At 40.7% G+C, this 17,256-nt stretch overlaps 1 protein-coding gene across 1 annotated transcript in view; it reads left to right on the top strand.

Moving 5' to 3' along the window:
• Nucleotides 1–523: 523 nt before the first annotated feature.
• LOC122804686 (cystatin-B-like) overlaps nucleotides 524–17,256 on the top strand; it is a 31,625-nt gene continuing 14,892 nt past the window's right edge. Inside the window, exons 1-2 of the mRNA XM_044074700.1 lie at nucleotides 524–677; nucleotides 10,443–10,544. Coding sequence (XP_043930635.1) covers nucleotides 591–677; nucleotides 10,443–10,544 — 189 coding nt within the window. The 5' untranslated portion in view covers nucleotides 524–590. The remainder of the gene's footprint in view (nucleotides 678–10,442; nucleotides 10,545–17,256) is intronic.

The raw sequence follows: 17,256 nt of genomic DNA, 5'->3' as shown, positions 1-17,256 counted from the left end.
AAAAGTTTATTCCAGTTCCTTTTATCTTATTCTTATGTTATTTAACAAATAACTGTGTTATGCAACTATTACATAAAATATTGAAAATAATTTTGTCCTAAAATCTCACATTTGCCATTTTTTCACATTTTTTGCAGGACACAACTGCCCAAAGAGGGACTGTCCCTCGCAAAGGGGGACGGGTGGTAACCCTATAAATACGCCCTAAATTTAAGAAAAGACTTTTACCATTAATACCGCAGAGTCAAGTTATTACAGACTTAGCATTCTGCACAACATGCACAAAACAAGAACATGCTCGTCTTTCCCGACTTTTCCAATTCACTCAGAAGTAACTCAAGTGGTAAAATTTAAAGTTACTTTAAGTCTGGAAACACATCAGACCCGCACTTAAAACCTGATATAGATCTGTGAGAAAGACTTGCCTCTTCTAACAACATTCTTGTCATAACTTGCTTCTGTAGTTCCCGCCCATACTGGCAGCTGAGACGGTAGACGCCAAACTGTCGTCATGGACAGAATGCTATATATTTTGATCCTTGACACTGCGGTAAACCATCCACATAGTTAGCTGCTAATCAGAAAAAAATATGGGTGACTTCATGCCTGGCCAATTGTGCGGGGGTACTTCTAAAGTCAGTCCTGCCACTCCTGAAATTCAAAGTTTGTGTGATCAGGTGAGTGTACTTTTGGTTTCTGTTGAAATCTTTTAGAGTTGGTGAAATATTGCGTATTCAATCGCCTAACCTGTGGTGGGCAGGTATCTGGTAAGACAGTAGATTTGCATAGGTTTCCATATTCTAGGAGAGGTCACTTTTTGAGGTTGTATAGCGAGTTCAATACAAAATCGAAGTTCTTTCTGCGCTGATAAAGTGAAGCGGTTATTTAAAAGGGATGTAAACTTCATAGGTTATAAAAAACACACATGGCCCGAGTAAACATTGCAGAGTTTGTAAGCACACTACCTGCATTGTGAAGGAGTGACAATGAGCATGTGACAGGCATGGTGGGTGGTATCACTGGGTTAACTTACATTTTGTAGAAAGTTTGGTTCTGTTTAGCAGGGACTCACTTAACGAGAAGCTTCTTTTCGTTTAAGTTTTTGGCTTTTGCCCCTTTAGTGATGTTATTTTATTACTAAATCGCCATGTTTTCATTTGAACTTATTGTATTGGCTTGTTTGAAGTTTATAGGTATTTTGCCATTATTTTTGCATTTCATTTTATATACAGAAATTGATGCGTATTTTGACTGGTATCTAATTAAAGTAGGGTAAGAAAAGGCAGAATTTGCTGTTAATCCTCTACTCATAGTACATACTTCAAACGTGAAAGGCAGATTGGTCTGGGGCCAGGGTGACTACCCTTGATGAGATTTTTTTTAGTAATACCTCTGCTGGTGATTGAGGGTTTCCCTAAGGGCAGGAGTGAGCAGTAGGGTGTTGTCACTTTAGCTATGCAGAGGGTTGATAATTGCACATCCTAGATTCTGTTCCTTTTGCAAGAGTAGCTCAGGCGTTTTTCCACATTTGCTAAACCTTTCCCTTAAAGGAAGGATGGGGAATAATTCTGTAACAGTTTTTTAGCTAATTGTTTAGACGTTTGTGTTTCAAAGTTCATAATGCTAAACCTGTTATTCTAGCAACTTAAGAAAGAAAATTTTCTCCACATTGTGCCCCCTCATTTTAGCTTCATTTATTTTAGTTTTGTTTATCAGGTTTGTATAAACCTTAACGATTACTATGAGTTTGCCAGTTAGATTGTATTCATATGAAATAAAAAAATATATACTTTATGGGCTCCAGGTATCTCTTGCTCATATGGGCAATGGTGAATTTTTGATGATGGCCAGCCTCCTTAATTCATTAGGAAAGAACACAAACAAAACTAAATGGAGGATGTCTGCATGTGTGAAGCTTCTTTATCTTAATGGGCTTCTCAGACACAGAAATCCATGTGTGCTTGTGACCAGGTACTACATGCTGTACCTAGTGGGATGTCAGACCTCCTGTAGTACAGAGGTAGCTCTGTACTGCACATTTTGGGAGTGGAGGAAGGGGAGCCTAACTGCAAGCATGCAAAGATGGGTGTAGTGCAAGGCATCCTCCAAGCTCCTTTGGAGTAAACCTGCAGTATCCTCCTGTCTAAAAATAGTTCTGTGGTGGACTAATGACTTCTCACAGCCATCCTGCATTGTGTGTTTACAGTTATGTGGTAATGGCCTTCAGTAAACATAGCACTCTGCCAAAAGTGCTTTCAGTTTGAAAAGACAAAACTGCAGTCCGATTAATTATTAAGAACTGCACCTGTGTGAGTGTGTGCTTGCTTGCTCTGAAAGTCTGTGCTTTATTGCATAAGTAAAGGATCATGAACATGAAATGGTTGCTACTTCAATATAGTTAAGAATGACATGCTACTGCATATCTTCCAAGGCTGATCCTCAGAACATGCTGCAACAAAAAAGTGATTTTTGTATCGGTCAAGCTTCCCTTCACCCCCAGCCCCCTGCCAGTTATTTATACTAACTTATACTAACTCTGAATCTCGCAGTCCCTGGGGATAGAGTATATTCCCCAACATCAGGATTGTCTTTTCTTGCACAGCTGACTCTGCGTTGTTAACCAAAATGTGTTGACAGTATAGGATTTGACTTTTGGTTACCGTTGGCCAGTACTAGCGGAACCATATATGTATAGGTTCCGTTCAGTGGATTGAAAAGCCCAGTGCATTGAACCTTTTAAGCGGCGTCATGATCACTTGAATTGATGTACCATATATATTACTGCAGAGCTGATTGAAGGGTTCTGATTTTTAGTGTGAGATCATGCATTTACTGGGTCTGGGATTATGCTCTTTCTCCAGTGTTGTGTGATCTGGGTAGTGCTGTATATATAAAGTAGAGCACCCCCCCCCCCAGAAAGGCAACACTTTAGTGTGTTTGTGTATATGGTGTGTTTGTATGTTGGGATTTTTATGATGCACAAGTGTGAAAAGTGTGTGTGCGTGAGAGAGAGCATTAAGGTTTTCTCTTCTTTGCATATTTGTCATGTGCTGGTATGGGTGTGTGTAATCTTTGCTTTTCAAACTCTATGCATAGCTGGCTTTATGCACCAGTGAACCTTGTAGTTGCCTGAGGCCCCTGGTCCTGGTGTACCCCCAAGCACAGCAAGTTATCTTGACATGTTTGTCAAACCAAGAAAAGCTAGTACAGCAGTCTCGCATACTTGGGTAACACTAACATAAATCTGTAAAATTCAAAGGTGTCAGTGGCTGTAGTAACTGTGTCAAGTAACAGGCTTCACGATTTCATAAAATTGTTTTACCACCACTGCCATAGTGCCCATGACTTGGCAAATCCTGTTGGTGAACTTTGGGCCTCACAAAAGATGCTGCTGGTTGGAGAAAAATGAGAGAGAAAAGAGATTATTCATTTTCTAATTACAGTCTAAACAATCATTTTCTAATTACAGTCTAAACAAAACAGGGTTGGGATATGACCCTGTTAGGATAAAGTCAGTAATCCATGAATGAACACGAACAAGATGAGCCCTAGAGATCAGCAGCCTAGCAATCCTCTCCATGGATAACCTCAGGTTTTAAGAAGAGCTGATGCTATTATCTTCAGGGATGTTTTCTCTCTTTGGGAGTTTTATAAATACGGGCAGAACACCAAGTACTATAACTCTCAAGTTCTTTGCACAAGAATTTAGGGCAAAGCTAAACATATTAGCAAAATAAAGGCTCAAAATCGGGAGCAGTTTTAAAATCTTACTCTAGTTCATTTAAAAAGTTAATAGTATGACACATTTTACATCAACATGCACTTTTTGGACAGTATGAATTATAAAACTCTGTCTGGATTTATTGACTGACTGTAATCCTGAATTATTTACCATAAACTTAACCTTTTTCAAGGGACACAGCAAAAGTATTGGGCAAAACCAGCGAGGTTCTGTGAAATTGGGGACAGTGACAGGAATGACTTACCCTGCACACCAACAGCATTGCCATTATACTTGTGTGTGGGGTGATGAGGGTGGATAAGATATGTTTGCAGTGTATTTCAGAGTAACAAGCTGGTCATATATTTGCTTGTCATCAGACATAGACCTTACACATTTTTTTTTTTTTGTGATTTGGCACAAATAGGATGTTTGTAAATACAACTGTTCATTGCCAAACTGATGCAGTAAGTAGCATTGCCATTTTGCAGTGGTTTTCCCTGGAGGAGATCTTGGCTATGTTTTTTTATTCTCTGGAGTCTGCGCACCCTCTCTGTGGATCAGTCCATGTGCTCTGGTTAACTGCACCACCTCAAGGATGTGCAGAAGGGTAAATGGAATTCCTCCAGTTTTTCATGAAGGTGTGTGGTTATCTACAATTTTTATCTGTCCACAAGCTATTACTTTGTCAGGCTTCATCATTAAGCATTGTGCACAACTTGTGTTTTCCTTGAAATCCTGTCTTTAGTTCATACTAGTCATTGGATTAAAAACTTGGAAAAATGCTCTAGAATGCATCCCAAACATCTGTAACCCTATAGTTTCTGAGGGCTGTGGCTTAATTGAGTTATTTCTTAAGCGGTTACTGTGCTGGCTTTATCAGGAAGGGTGTAGTGAAAGAAAGTAAAGGAAAATTATGTTGAACAGCAACATTAAATTTCTTCCCTTAATCATAATTTCTGTTCAAGCCATCACTGAATGAAAGGTTTGTGTAAAGAAAAAAAAAAAGCTTTAAAATGCATTTCATAATAAATAGAAAGTCATGATGCCTTGAAAAAGTTGGGAGTAAGGTAAAATGTAATGCGCCACATGCATGGTGTTGGGAAGCCTGGAATGGGGAGAACAGAGGTGTGTGTGTGTGTGTGTGTGTGTGTGTGTGTGTGTGTGTGTGTGTGTGTGTGTGTGTGTGTGTGTGTAAGTAACAGTACACAGTGCCTAGGGCACCACTTCATCCAAGTCCATTCCTGTACATAGAGTTGTAATGTATCTATTGTTGCAGCTAAATGCCAGTAACCTGAATGTCCTTTGAGGTGGGCAAACGGGCTTGTTGTCTATGCAAACTACGCATATTATATTTATTTTATATATGTACGTGTGTGCATTGTATTAGTAGGTATGCTTGCAGGGAATATATTTATTCATATTATGGTAATTGGCATAGAGGGTTAAGGCTGTGATGTGTAGTTCTTATGGTACATACAGGGTTTGATTCACACAGCCCTCATTTGGCTACTGTGTGACTTTGAGCAAGTCGCTTAATTAGAAGGGGCTGGGTATCATTTTTGTGTGTACTTACACAAGCTAAATCTAAACACACATGTTGATGTGTGATGCACAGAATATTTTATTTATTTTTATGGGGTTTTTATTAACCAGGTAAGTGGGCTGGTCCTTGGACCCTTTTCTATAAATCTATAAATTCTATAAATCTCACCTACCTAGCTCCTCTTGACCTGGATATTGATCTCCCACCCTCAAAACTGTCATAACTTCCAAACCCTTCCAAATGCCCTCAGTGACCACTGCCCTATAACAGTTACCAGACATACTCCCCGCCTTACCAAACCTAACAAATTTATTACCACCCGCTCACTTTCTCATTTCTATCCTAACTCCTTTATTCACCAACTGTCAAATTAACTGGTCTTACCTCACCACTCTTCCTTTAGATGAAGCTGTCCAGTCCTTCAACACTACATTCCTAAACATTCTTCACTCCCTTCCTCCTCTTTGCACAATTAGAATCAAATCTAATACTGCTCACTAAATCTACCAGAACCCTCAAAGACTGGGATAGGATTGGGAAAATGTGGACTAAAACTAGGACCCCTTCTCTTCTTCAGAAATATAACAAACTCAGAAATAAAATAAAAAAAGTCATCCATTATGACAAAATAAACTTCTATGCCAATCCTCCCTCTACTCTTAAATCAGACCTAAAGAAATTCTGGAGCTCTATCAAACGGACTCTGCATCCAGGAAACCCTTCGTCTCTTAACCCATGTCCCAATGCAACACCTGAAGACATAGCCAACAAATTTAACAATCATTTTATAAACTCAACCTCCATAATAAATCCCCCCCCCCAGAAACTACACTAGCACCCCCACAAACTCTACCTCTTCCAAACCCTCCTAACTCCTTTCTCTCTAAAAGCAGTATCAACTAACTATGTAAAGTCATTACCCTCTAAACTTAAACCGTGCTCCCCCATCTGTTGACAAGCTACCCTCTTACTTCCTGCAGATTGCCTCTGAACCTCTTGCCTATCCTGTATCCATCTTAATCAACTGATCATTTCTGAATCCTATGTCCCCACTGTATGGAAGAATTTCTTTACCCATTCACAAAGGGGACAACTCCTCAGACATATCCCAACTTCAGACCGATTGCCATACTCTCTCCACTCTCAAAAATCTTAGAGAAATGCATTCACAAGCAGGTAATGCATTACCTTCACCAGGAAAACCTACTCACACCCACAGAGCATGGTTTCCGTCCCAAGCATAGTACAACTACTGCACTCCTATCATTCATCAACATAGTCTCCGTTGCTCGTGATAGCAATAAACTTGTCTCATGCCTATTCCTTGACTTTTTAAAGCCTTTGACACTGTCTGTCACCCACTCCTTCTAGATAAACTCTCAAATTTATATTTCTCTTCCCCTACTATCTCCTGGTTCTCCAGCTATCTCTCTACCTGCCAGCAATCAGTTAAATGGCTCTCTGCACTATCCTCCCTCTCACTGTACAAATGGGGAGTCCCCCAAGGGTCTGTACTTGGACCACTACTCTCTTAATATTTTCACCAACTTGCTCTACTCTTTTCTCCAGTCATCTCTTGTGCAATATGCTGATGACTCAACTGTTATAACCATTGCTGACAACTCAGCTGACCTCCACTCAACTACCCAGGCATAGTTTCACACCGTGAGACTTGGCTTAGTGATAACAAAGTAATACTTAATCCAAAAAACTAAGCTCCTACTCTTCCTCCCTAAAACATCACCACACTCAAAAGTACATTTACCATCTTATCCTGCAACAACACTATCATCTCAGCTGAATCTAGTACTAAATGTTACAATAGATGATCAGCTTAAGTTTGATCTCCATATTACTAACTCTGTAAAAAGAACTCATCAGAAACTTGGGCCCCTTTTCCGTAGCAAGAAATACTTAACACTGCCCGAATAACCATCTCCCAGGCGTTGGTACTCCCAACACTCCTGTACAGCTGCCACATATTCACAAACCTAAATTCTACACTTATTTCCAAGCTTGAAACTACCTATAATAAGATAGCCAGATGGCAGCTAACCAAACCTACAAGTCACACCACTGCTTAGCACTACAGCAACTAGACTGGCTAGAATTCCCTCAGCTGCTCCAACTATACCCACTACAAATCATCCACGCTATCCTCCATCTGCCCTCCTTCTGCCCCAGCCTCTCCACTATCACAGCCTTTCCCTGCTAGGACGCTACACAGCTCAAATCAAGAATTATTAGACATCTACAAACCCAAAACCAAAGTAGGCTGCCTTCTCTAACTATAACCCAGCTACATCCTGGAACCAACTCCCCTTGGAAATAAAATCCCTCCAGCATAGCAAAAGTTTCAAATTAGCCACCAGGAAATGCCTAAAAATAAAGTGGTCTTGCCACTGTAGCCAACCACTCTGAAACCACTATCCTTTTACCTATTTCACCACCTCACTCTTAATGTATCTTTAACACTATTCCCCTGCCTCTTCTACCTCTTCTTTCCTCTATCTCCATAGGTTCATAGATTAGTACTAAGCTAACTGCCCTTGTGAGCCATTTTAAGCCTAGCCAATTATTCCTTGTAAGACTCAAACCCTGCACCTTGTGTTTCTAAGGCAAACACCTTAACCACTAGGCCACCCTCCCAACCCCTTTTTAATTCTTAACAGTCTAAAAACAACCTCCTTGTCTAGTCTGTCTCCTACACTCTACACCCCCTACATCTCATACTAGCCATTCTTACTTTCCTTTCTTGTTTCCAAACTCCGACACAACTAGATCCTACCCACTTTAATAAGCGTCTGCCTAACTATTAACTCTCTTTGCTCTAAGCAGCTTAAATAATATTGTAAATAGTCACATATTCTTCTGCTAATTGTTTAAAACCTTGTTTGTAGCAACTCGCATACTTGTCTGCCAATTGTTAATACTCTGTATAATTGAATTGCCTGAGGAACTTTTTTTCTCTCCAGGTCTCTGCTTGTAAGATCCTATAGCTGATTGTTACTACTATGTTACTAAAATTTAATAAATTGTTTTCTAGTCCTGAGGAGCTTTTCTCCCTGGGTCTCTTCTGAAAATGAGCCAAAAGCTCAGCCAGACTAACCCAGTTAACAAATGTAAAATAAATAAATAAAATAAATTTAGTCATGAGCTGTCTACAAGAACACAGATGCAGATTGATAAGCATAAAGACCCCAACATTTTTATAGTTTTGTCTACCAAGGTATTTTTTTTGCAGAATGATTTTAGACTCTACAGTTCATTCTGCATAAAGGTAACTAACCATTAATGTAAACCACATTGTGTTTGTGAGAAAATCACCGAAGAAAGCAAGGAATAGTAAAATGTGTGTGAAGGTGAGGTAACAGTCTTCTTGTATTTAAGCACTTCCACTCTGTATATATTTACAAAGTGGTGAGTGTGGCTCCAAGGTCTAAAGTAAAAAGGTATAGAAGTTCCACAAATTGGAGAATTATGTATATCATGTATTCTGCTGTTTTAAGTCCACTAAGAACCGCATTGTTCACCATTTAACCACAATCATTATGGGCCGAACTCCCTTAATGAGTGGAAATTCACATCTGTAACATTTATTAACTCCTACACAACACACAGTATGTCTCTAAAATAAAATATTCACCTTTACTTTAATATTTCAGAATAGTTTCTCACATTTTCAGTGAAGATTGTAGTTTTCAACTCTGCCTTAACATATATTTGACAATTCAAGGTTTTCCATTTTCCTCCATCTCTTGTTTAGGTTCTGGTCTCCATACACCCAGTCTCTCTCTTTTTTTTTTTTTTTCCTGCCCCTCCCCCACTCCCAGAAACTTCATTCTGTCAAACAACTCTTAGGCAAATGTCTCTACTGTACTGTTTCTGCAGCCCTTCCTCTTTTATAAGAAGAGAGTGCAGCTTTTTCCACATAGGTATGTGTGATTTCTCTGACCTTACAGCTCTACAGGTCCCTCAGCAGACTCTAGGTTGCACTACACCATAGTACGTGTACATATTCTAATATGAATGAATTTAATTTCTAGGCTCCTTGGAGCTTCTCCCTGGGCCTCTGCTGAAAATGGACATGCATCCAGTCGGACTATCCCGGTCAACAAATGTAAAATAAAAAATAAATAAATTTTTTTTGCTGAACATTTTTGGTCTATATTATCTAATTGAAAAGCAAATTCCATGAACTGCATGTACATCGGAAATGCAGTTCAGCAAACTGATAATGGTGAGATTGTGGTACAGTGAAGATCGGAAAATGTGCCCTTTCCTTACTGTAGTGCAGTCTCGGAGTTGGTATATATAATTAGCAGGGGGTATGGCGGTGAAGCCCCCCACAAGAGTGAATTCACAGAACTGCATTTTCGATGTAGATGCAGTTCGCAGAATTCACTTTTATATTGGATAATATAGACCTACATTTTTGGGGAATTGTATATGCATTTTGTATTGGTATGTAAAGTTATTCAGTTTTTACATCAAACTGTAGGGAGACCTTATTTTCAGTGGTTCCTTTATAATTGGGACAGATCTGGAAGGCAGTACTAGAACTTGAGTAGAACAGCATTTTAATATTTAAAAGCAATGATGAAATAGTTACTAAACGTTCTGTATTACTACTAAACCAGATGTGTTGGCAGTGCAAAAATTGACTGTAGATATTTTTGTATGATCAGTTTTGCTACGCCCTTATGAACAAAGCATGCTGTTTGTGGATTTGCATTACCAATGTCAAACTGGTAATTGTTCTTGACGGTATGTTGCTTTAGTAATGCTCTCTCAAAGGTATGAAAGTGAAATAAGACACCCTTTGGTTGAAACTCCTAAATGATTTTGCAGCAAACATTTTTCTGCTGTTCATGAAACTGGACAGGCAGTTTGAACTGTTTTTATGAATGAAATTGTGCAGTCCTGGTTATAATTTATGCAGTTCAAAGTTTGTCCTTTTGTGAGATTCCAGTTGAGTAACATGGAGCAGGACAGTGTCCATTGTTGAAAACTAATGTAACTTGAGTTTGTGATTCATTGGGCACATCTCTATCTTTTGAATTCAAAACATTGTAATGCACTGCTAACAAGAGACATGTTATGCTAAATGCATGAAGGATGTATTGGCATAGTTTGGTTGACTCTGATTAAGTTAACAGTTTCTTTTGTTTTTAGATCAAAGCTGCTGCAGAAGAAAAAGCCGGGAAGAAGTATTCAGAATTCAAAGCAGTTTCATTTTGCAGTCAAGTTGTTTCTGGAACAAACTACTTTGTTAAGGTAGAAAGACTAGACATTGATCATTTGGTAGAACTAAAAACTGCCCAGCACACATTTTTTGCCTGTTTCCCTACCTGTTGAATGCTAAGTAGAGCATACTTAACCAGCATGTTCCCACCCTTCATAAAAAAATGCCCTTGTCTGTCTGTTTCCCTGAACGTTCTGCCTGTTCCTGAATACCTAAAGTTTTAGAGGTTGAGAGAGGTCCCTTAGTCTGCCTAGTTTGTTTCATTTCATTACTTGTTGAATGTTGTACATTTTATTAATGTCCTACTTGTCTTGTTTCCAACCAGTAACAGTCTTTTTTTGTTTTTTATCTACTTTTTTTGGCAGGTTATTACCTTTTTTTTTTCTGTGCAATATCTCCACTGTCCTGATCCCTCTACCTGTAAATCACTTAATTCTATAGAATCAGGTCTTCACTCCTCTGTCTTATGTATTTCAGATTGACCTATTCAGATGAATTCCACTGTGGCTGGCTGACATTCATCATATGTTATTTCCCCATTTCATTTATTCATTAAATTTCTCCATCTTTCCTGTTGTAATACGGACACTCCTCCAAGACCGCCGTTCATGCTGCTTTTCCCTTCCAGGGTATTTCTCATTTCCTGTGGCTGTGCAACCATGGGTTTAGTTCAGGCAAGTAAGGGGGTGTGAGGAGGAAGAAAGTGGTGATTTGTGTACATAGGGGCCTTCCCAATGTAACATTGTTATTGATGTACAGCATGGAATTTCGGGTTGCTTGTTTTAGCAGTAGTTTTGTGGCATTTAGAAGTATCAGTTCTCCATAGGGTCTGGATTCCAGTGGGGATAGCGCAGCGGATGGCTTTTGCCATCATACAGTACCCCAACACTGAATTCTAACTTCACCCCCACAGCATTCCCTGCTCCATAATAACCTGCTATACAAGAAGTAGGGAATAAGGTTCAATGACATTCTAGGTTAATTAAGAGCATTATATGCTACTTGTATAATTCAACAAGTGCCAAGCCCTTGTATTTGCTGTTGAGATGCCAGGACTAGTGATACTGATTCCTGAATTGACAAGACAAAAAAAATGGGAGAAAAGTAATTATCTAACCTACTCTTCTCCTTTAAACTTGCTACACTGCATACTGATGTGGAAGGCAAGTCCCCATAACCCCAGAGAAAAGGGAATATTCTTTGAAATCCCAATTTTTGCTCATTCTTTCTCAGCAGCGCAGCATTCAGTGTTCTGACTGTTTAAATGGTTAGCAAGGCTTCCATGTAGCCCATCAAGTTCAGCGAAAGCCATCAATCACCACAGCTCTACCTGTAGGTCAGAAGTGGTACTGCAGTCATTTAGTGTGCCTGTAAAACTATTGATATGCAGATGGAACTGAAAGTTCCCAAAGTTGTCCACCATAGGTGCCACCTGTATGTCGGACTGAAAACCCTTCTTTATATAGGCATTTCTGAATGCCCATCAAGGAGAAACTGTAACTACACCTGAGTAGTTGTAAATGCTGGTGTAAAATTTGTAGCTGAGCATTTTCATTACTGTGGGGAATTATGTACCCTCCCCATGCATATGCTTTCTTACACCCACAAGAAATGAGAGCTGCATTCACTTGCTTGGGTTTGCCAAGCCCATGTCTTAATTGTGGCCTTTCTGATGCTGTCCAGCCTCTGCTGACAGGTGTTAATTTAGCTTATCAAAGTCACCATTCAGTCCTTGCCCTAAAGGCAAGCCAGCGTCAGCTACTCACTTAACCCCTCCCCTCTCATCTCTCTTCAGTGCTAGAGCTATTGTTTGAACTCTGGCCATATGGGTTGTAGAGTGGACTTGCTACAGTAGTGGGTGACTTGGAGAGTTTATTCAAAAATGGGTGTGGGATGATTTTTAATCTGAGGATAGAATTTTTTTTTCTAAGATGAAAAAATAAACAGAAGGCGGCCAGGACTTTCCTCTACAGGCAGCCAATGTCCACAAGAATGGATGTCTCAGTAATGCCTAGTTGTGGCGATAGCAGGATAAAATTTCAGATTTTGTTAGAGGGACTCTAATGTGATGTATTTGCTGGAGGCTTTGAGAAGCAGAAGGTTGCATTCTAGTTCTGGAATGAACATCCCCTTTGCCAACAGCAGAAAACTGTAAGGGTTAAGAACTTGGACATCTTTCTACATGCAAAGAGTGGTTGATTTTGGATTTGAACTTTAAAAATGCGAAGGCATAGGTTGGACTGAATATGAAAACATAAGTATTTGAAGGTGGGAGTGACTTGGAATGAGTGGTGCTGATGGGAGTCAAACATCTTAGTGGGGAGACTAGAACCTTTGCAAGACTTACCAGTAAAGATTTAGTTTTTGTTTTACTCTGGTTTAAAATGGGTTTCTTCTCTAGACAGGTGTGGAATTTGGAAAGAGCTTGACAGATTTCATAACTTTGAAACATTGAAAGATGGTGGTGAGACATTGAAGATGAGAGTTAATAAAAAGGTTAAAGGTGCCCAAGAACAAGAGTTCTGGGGAACCCCAGAGTGAAGGGAGGTTCACTGTCTGCCTGAAAGACTCACTGGTTAAATAGCCCAGAAACCAGTTTGGAAACTTTTGTGAGATGTGAAGTGAGTGACAGTTAGGAGGCCTCAGTCCATGGCTGTTGGAATGGGAATATAATCTCTCTGCTAGATGTTTGCGAGACACAATCCTCTGAAATGATTCGGCTGAAAACCTACTTTCCATGAAACCAACTTTGCCCTTCCCCATTGTTGAGTTTATTGGAATTGGTATATATAATTTAGGGGTGGGGTCCCCCACTTGGGAGAATGCAAGGATGGCACCCCTTGTTTAGGCTCAATTGAATGCTTCCAGCTAAACCAGTTTGGAACTCGCTGAAATTACCTTTGTGCCAGCATGAATCCATTAAAATAGAATCAGAGGAGTCAGCATTAATTGCTTGCCCAACCATGTTGAAACTAGATGGGTGCTAAAATGTGGAGGCTGAGATGTTTGCTCTGAAGCACTTTGGCTAGGAAAGAGTGAATATTGGACAATTGTCAATGGTGTGTGTGTGGGGGTAGATAATTGCTTCCTTTATTTTGCTGTTAAGTAGCTATGGCAAAGCAGTTGGCAGAAAATGTATCTGTGAGAATGATAATCCTTGCAGAGTTTGAAGAACTAAGGGGTAGTAAGTCTTGCTAAACATACTGTTACTTTTTCTTGCCACCATTGCACACTTACAATTATAAGTATATGTGAACTTTGTCCCCCTTGCAGTGATTTTATTGGAGGACAGCTTTAGACCTAATCTACGTTGTGTATTGTAGCACTTTGGTACGGTGGTAGCGTTGTTACCTCACAGCAAGAGGTTCTCCGTTCGATCTCGGCGAGGCTTTGGAGTGCTTTCTGTGTGGAGTCTGCATGTCCTCCCCGTGGTTGGGTAGCATTCGAAAGATGTGTGTGTAAATGGGCGTGCCTTCATTGAAGGTTGGGCATTGAGCTGGCACCTTGGCGTTTTGTAAAAATCTACTGCCATTCATTAGTGGACCGGAGTTCCGCTGTGGCAGCCACTTACCGGGAAAAAGCCAAAAGACAGACAACATTGTAGCTCTTTAGCAGATATCTTTAACTCTACCAAAACCATTTTGCATGTTTAAAAGTTACACTTTTTTTTACTGCAGCTTTTACTGGCTTACTGCTAGGACATAACCATTTTGTTTCCAGTCCATCTCTTGTGTTATTTGATGTCCTCTTTGTTTATTTTGCAAGTATACATGCATTTTACTGTAATTATTTGTTTCCATAATAAATGCTGGGATTCATAAGCATGCTTTGCACAACCTTGCAAGGACTACCTCGGATGCAGAGAGGTGATTCAGCCTGAAGGTAGTTATCAGTTTAGAAGATATATTTTGCACAATAAGCATTAAGTAACTTAAGAAATCTGCATGGGGAACGACATTGCCAATGAAGAGATGTTTTCATGGTTCATGTTGCATGCATGCAAGTTTGTGCATGCACAGGAGCAATTTGGTGATTCTGCAGGAAGACTGAGCCACAATAAGGGACATTTAACAATGTTCCTATGAAGTTTTATTAATTGAAATGGGAGTATAGCAAAGTCAGAAAGGGAGATGAGCAAGCTGAGGAACATGTGCAGGGATGCAGTGAGGGTGATGAGCAAGCTGAGGAACATGTGCAGGGATGCAGTGAGGGTAAGTGGGAGTGGGGGGGTAATTTTGAGGGGACAGATGCCCTTCTTTTTTCCTCAAAAGGGCAGAAGAGCAAGAAGTGGAGGATGAAAAGAAGGAAGCAGGGGCTTTGCTGTATTCTGGACTTTTGGAAAGTTCCTGTGTTGCCCATTTTGTTTCTTGGATAAAGGGAGGCTTCTATTCTATTGGCCGTTTTGGGCCAATTTCTAGCTCTTTCAAGTCCCCCTGTATAAAACCCACTTTAGCGTGGCTTTGCGCGATTTTGCGCATAGCGCAGCATTGGGCAGCGCCGCTTAATTGGGTTTAAACCATTCTCTGCTCCACAAAGTCTGCTCTTCACTTTTTCCCTTAGAACTGATCTAGTTCTCATAATAAACACCCTATTCCCACTCTAAAGCCTGGCACTTGCTCACTAAAGCAATTATATAAGTCAGCACTAAAAAATTAAAAGCACTACACCCTCACAAGCTTCCCTTGAGTACTTTGTTCCCCATTGGCCCTTATTTTCAAATTTAAAGGAATTCCCAATACTATTCTAGCATGTCCAAAGGTCAGTTGTCAATCTCCTCTCCAGTCCAGCAGGTGAATCTGGGAATCTTGAGGCAATGTTACAACTGCCTCATGTACACAGACAACCCTCTCCTCCCAACAAATTCCAACACATGAGAGATGCAACCATATAGCCAAACTGGAGGCTAAGCTCTCAACTCAGTACTGGCGTAACCAGTCAGGAGGAGAAGGAAACCACACTCACTACAATTCCAGTCTCACATAGACCTACCACGACAGCAAACCAAACACATAAACACACAAAAGCATACTCTGAGGCTCTAAATAAAAATCTGCCTAAGCAGCAGAGACCTCCAAAGCAGACACTCAAGCAACCGCTACCCCAAAACAAAACACGTGCAACACATAGCTCACAAAGCCAGTGTGCCGAACAGTGTTAGCCCTTAAGGCTAAACGCACCTGATACACTTGTAATAGGTGACTCTATCGTCAGGCACACTGACGTCCCGCTCACCAGGCTGAACAAGGAGAAAGTCACGGTGAGCTGCCTGTCTGGTGCTAGGATCAGCCACATAACACAAGCAGTCAGGTCACTCCAAGGCAAGTACAAATATGACTCAGTCATTGTCCATGCTGGTGTGAATGACCGGAGACGTACCTCCCTGGACTACATGAAAAGAGACCTAGAGGAGCTCTCTGAGCATGTAGCCCAGGCCGGTATGACCCTGACCTTGAGTAGCATCTTACCCTCACCAAGAATGATGCCACAAAGACAAGATCAATTTCAACAAGTGGCTTAAGTATTGGTGTCATTCAAAGGGGATCCAATGCCTGTTTGCCTGGGATGATATGCTCGACAAGCCACGATGCTTCGCTAGGGACGGCTTGCATCTGTCACCCCTGGGCTTTCGGATTTTGGCAAAGGCTCTTGCCACCCCCATAGTGCCTTTTTTAGGCAAGGCTCAAAAGACAAACCCACCTCCATAGGTATCACAAGGGATAAGAAACTGAGTAATGCTACACAACGCCAGAAGTCTAAACCTCAAGATGCAGGCACTCAAAACTGTCCTTAGCATGGAGAACATAGATATCTGTGCAGTAACAGAAACCTGGTTCAAGGCTCCTGAGAGCACCCCAGCACTACCAGGTTATACCTCATACCATGTTTTTCAGCCCCAAAACTTGGACCGAACCACAAAAGGAGTGGGAGTATCAGTATTCGTCAAGATACCCAGACCTCCAGGTTGGTGGCACAGCACGAAGCATCAGAGACTATCCATGTGCAACTAACAGTGGGTAAAACTGCCTTCCAGTTTATAGCCTGCTACAGACCACCCTCCCAAACCCAGGAACCCTACTCGGCCTTCCTGAGAACACTGGAAAATATGAAGGTCTCTCCAAATACCATTATATTGGGCGACTTCAACTACCTAACATAGACTGGGAGCATTACTCTAGCTCCAACACCCTAGCCCAAAGGTTCCTAGAATTTATAAACTCAAATGCTATGGAACAACTTGTTGCCACTCTCACAAGAGGGGAAAACATACTGGACCTGATCATCACCAACATGGGGACTCTATGCTCCAGACCAGAAGTGTATCCCTCACTGGTAAGATCAGACCATAAACTAATCTCACTAGATATTCACATCCCGACCCCAGCCCCTGCCCAGAAAACCACAGTGAAAAACTTCTCTAAAGCAAATTTCACACTCCTCAAAACAGAGGTGGAATCCTTCAAAGCCCCTGGGCCTGTGGAAAATACGGCCCAGACCGCAGAATCCTTTATAAACGCATTCTATGAACACCTTCAGGAATGCATGGATCATATAATCCCAAATAAAACCAAGACCCAATCCTCCAAAGTCCTGTCTGGTAACCCCAGCCATAAACAAACTATACAATAGAAGGAGGAAGCTACTACATGATAGAGCAAAATCCCAAAAAGGGAAGGCATCAGTATTAGCAAAAAATGGGCACTCATAAAATCATCTAAGGCCAGCTTCCGAGAGAGAAATTGCACA

The sequence above is a fragment of the Protopterus annectens genome, chromosome 6.part0 (genome assembly GCF_019279795.1).
Source record: "Protopterus annectens isolate FY-2018-M chromosome 6.part0, PAN1.0, whole genome shotgun sequence".
Lineage (NCBI taxonomy): Eukaryota > Metazoa > Chordata > Ceratodontiformes > Protopteridae > Protopterus > Protopterus annectens.
This window is presented reverse-complemented; position numbering and strand designations above follow the sequence as displayed.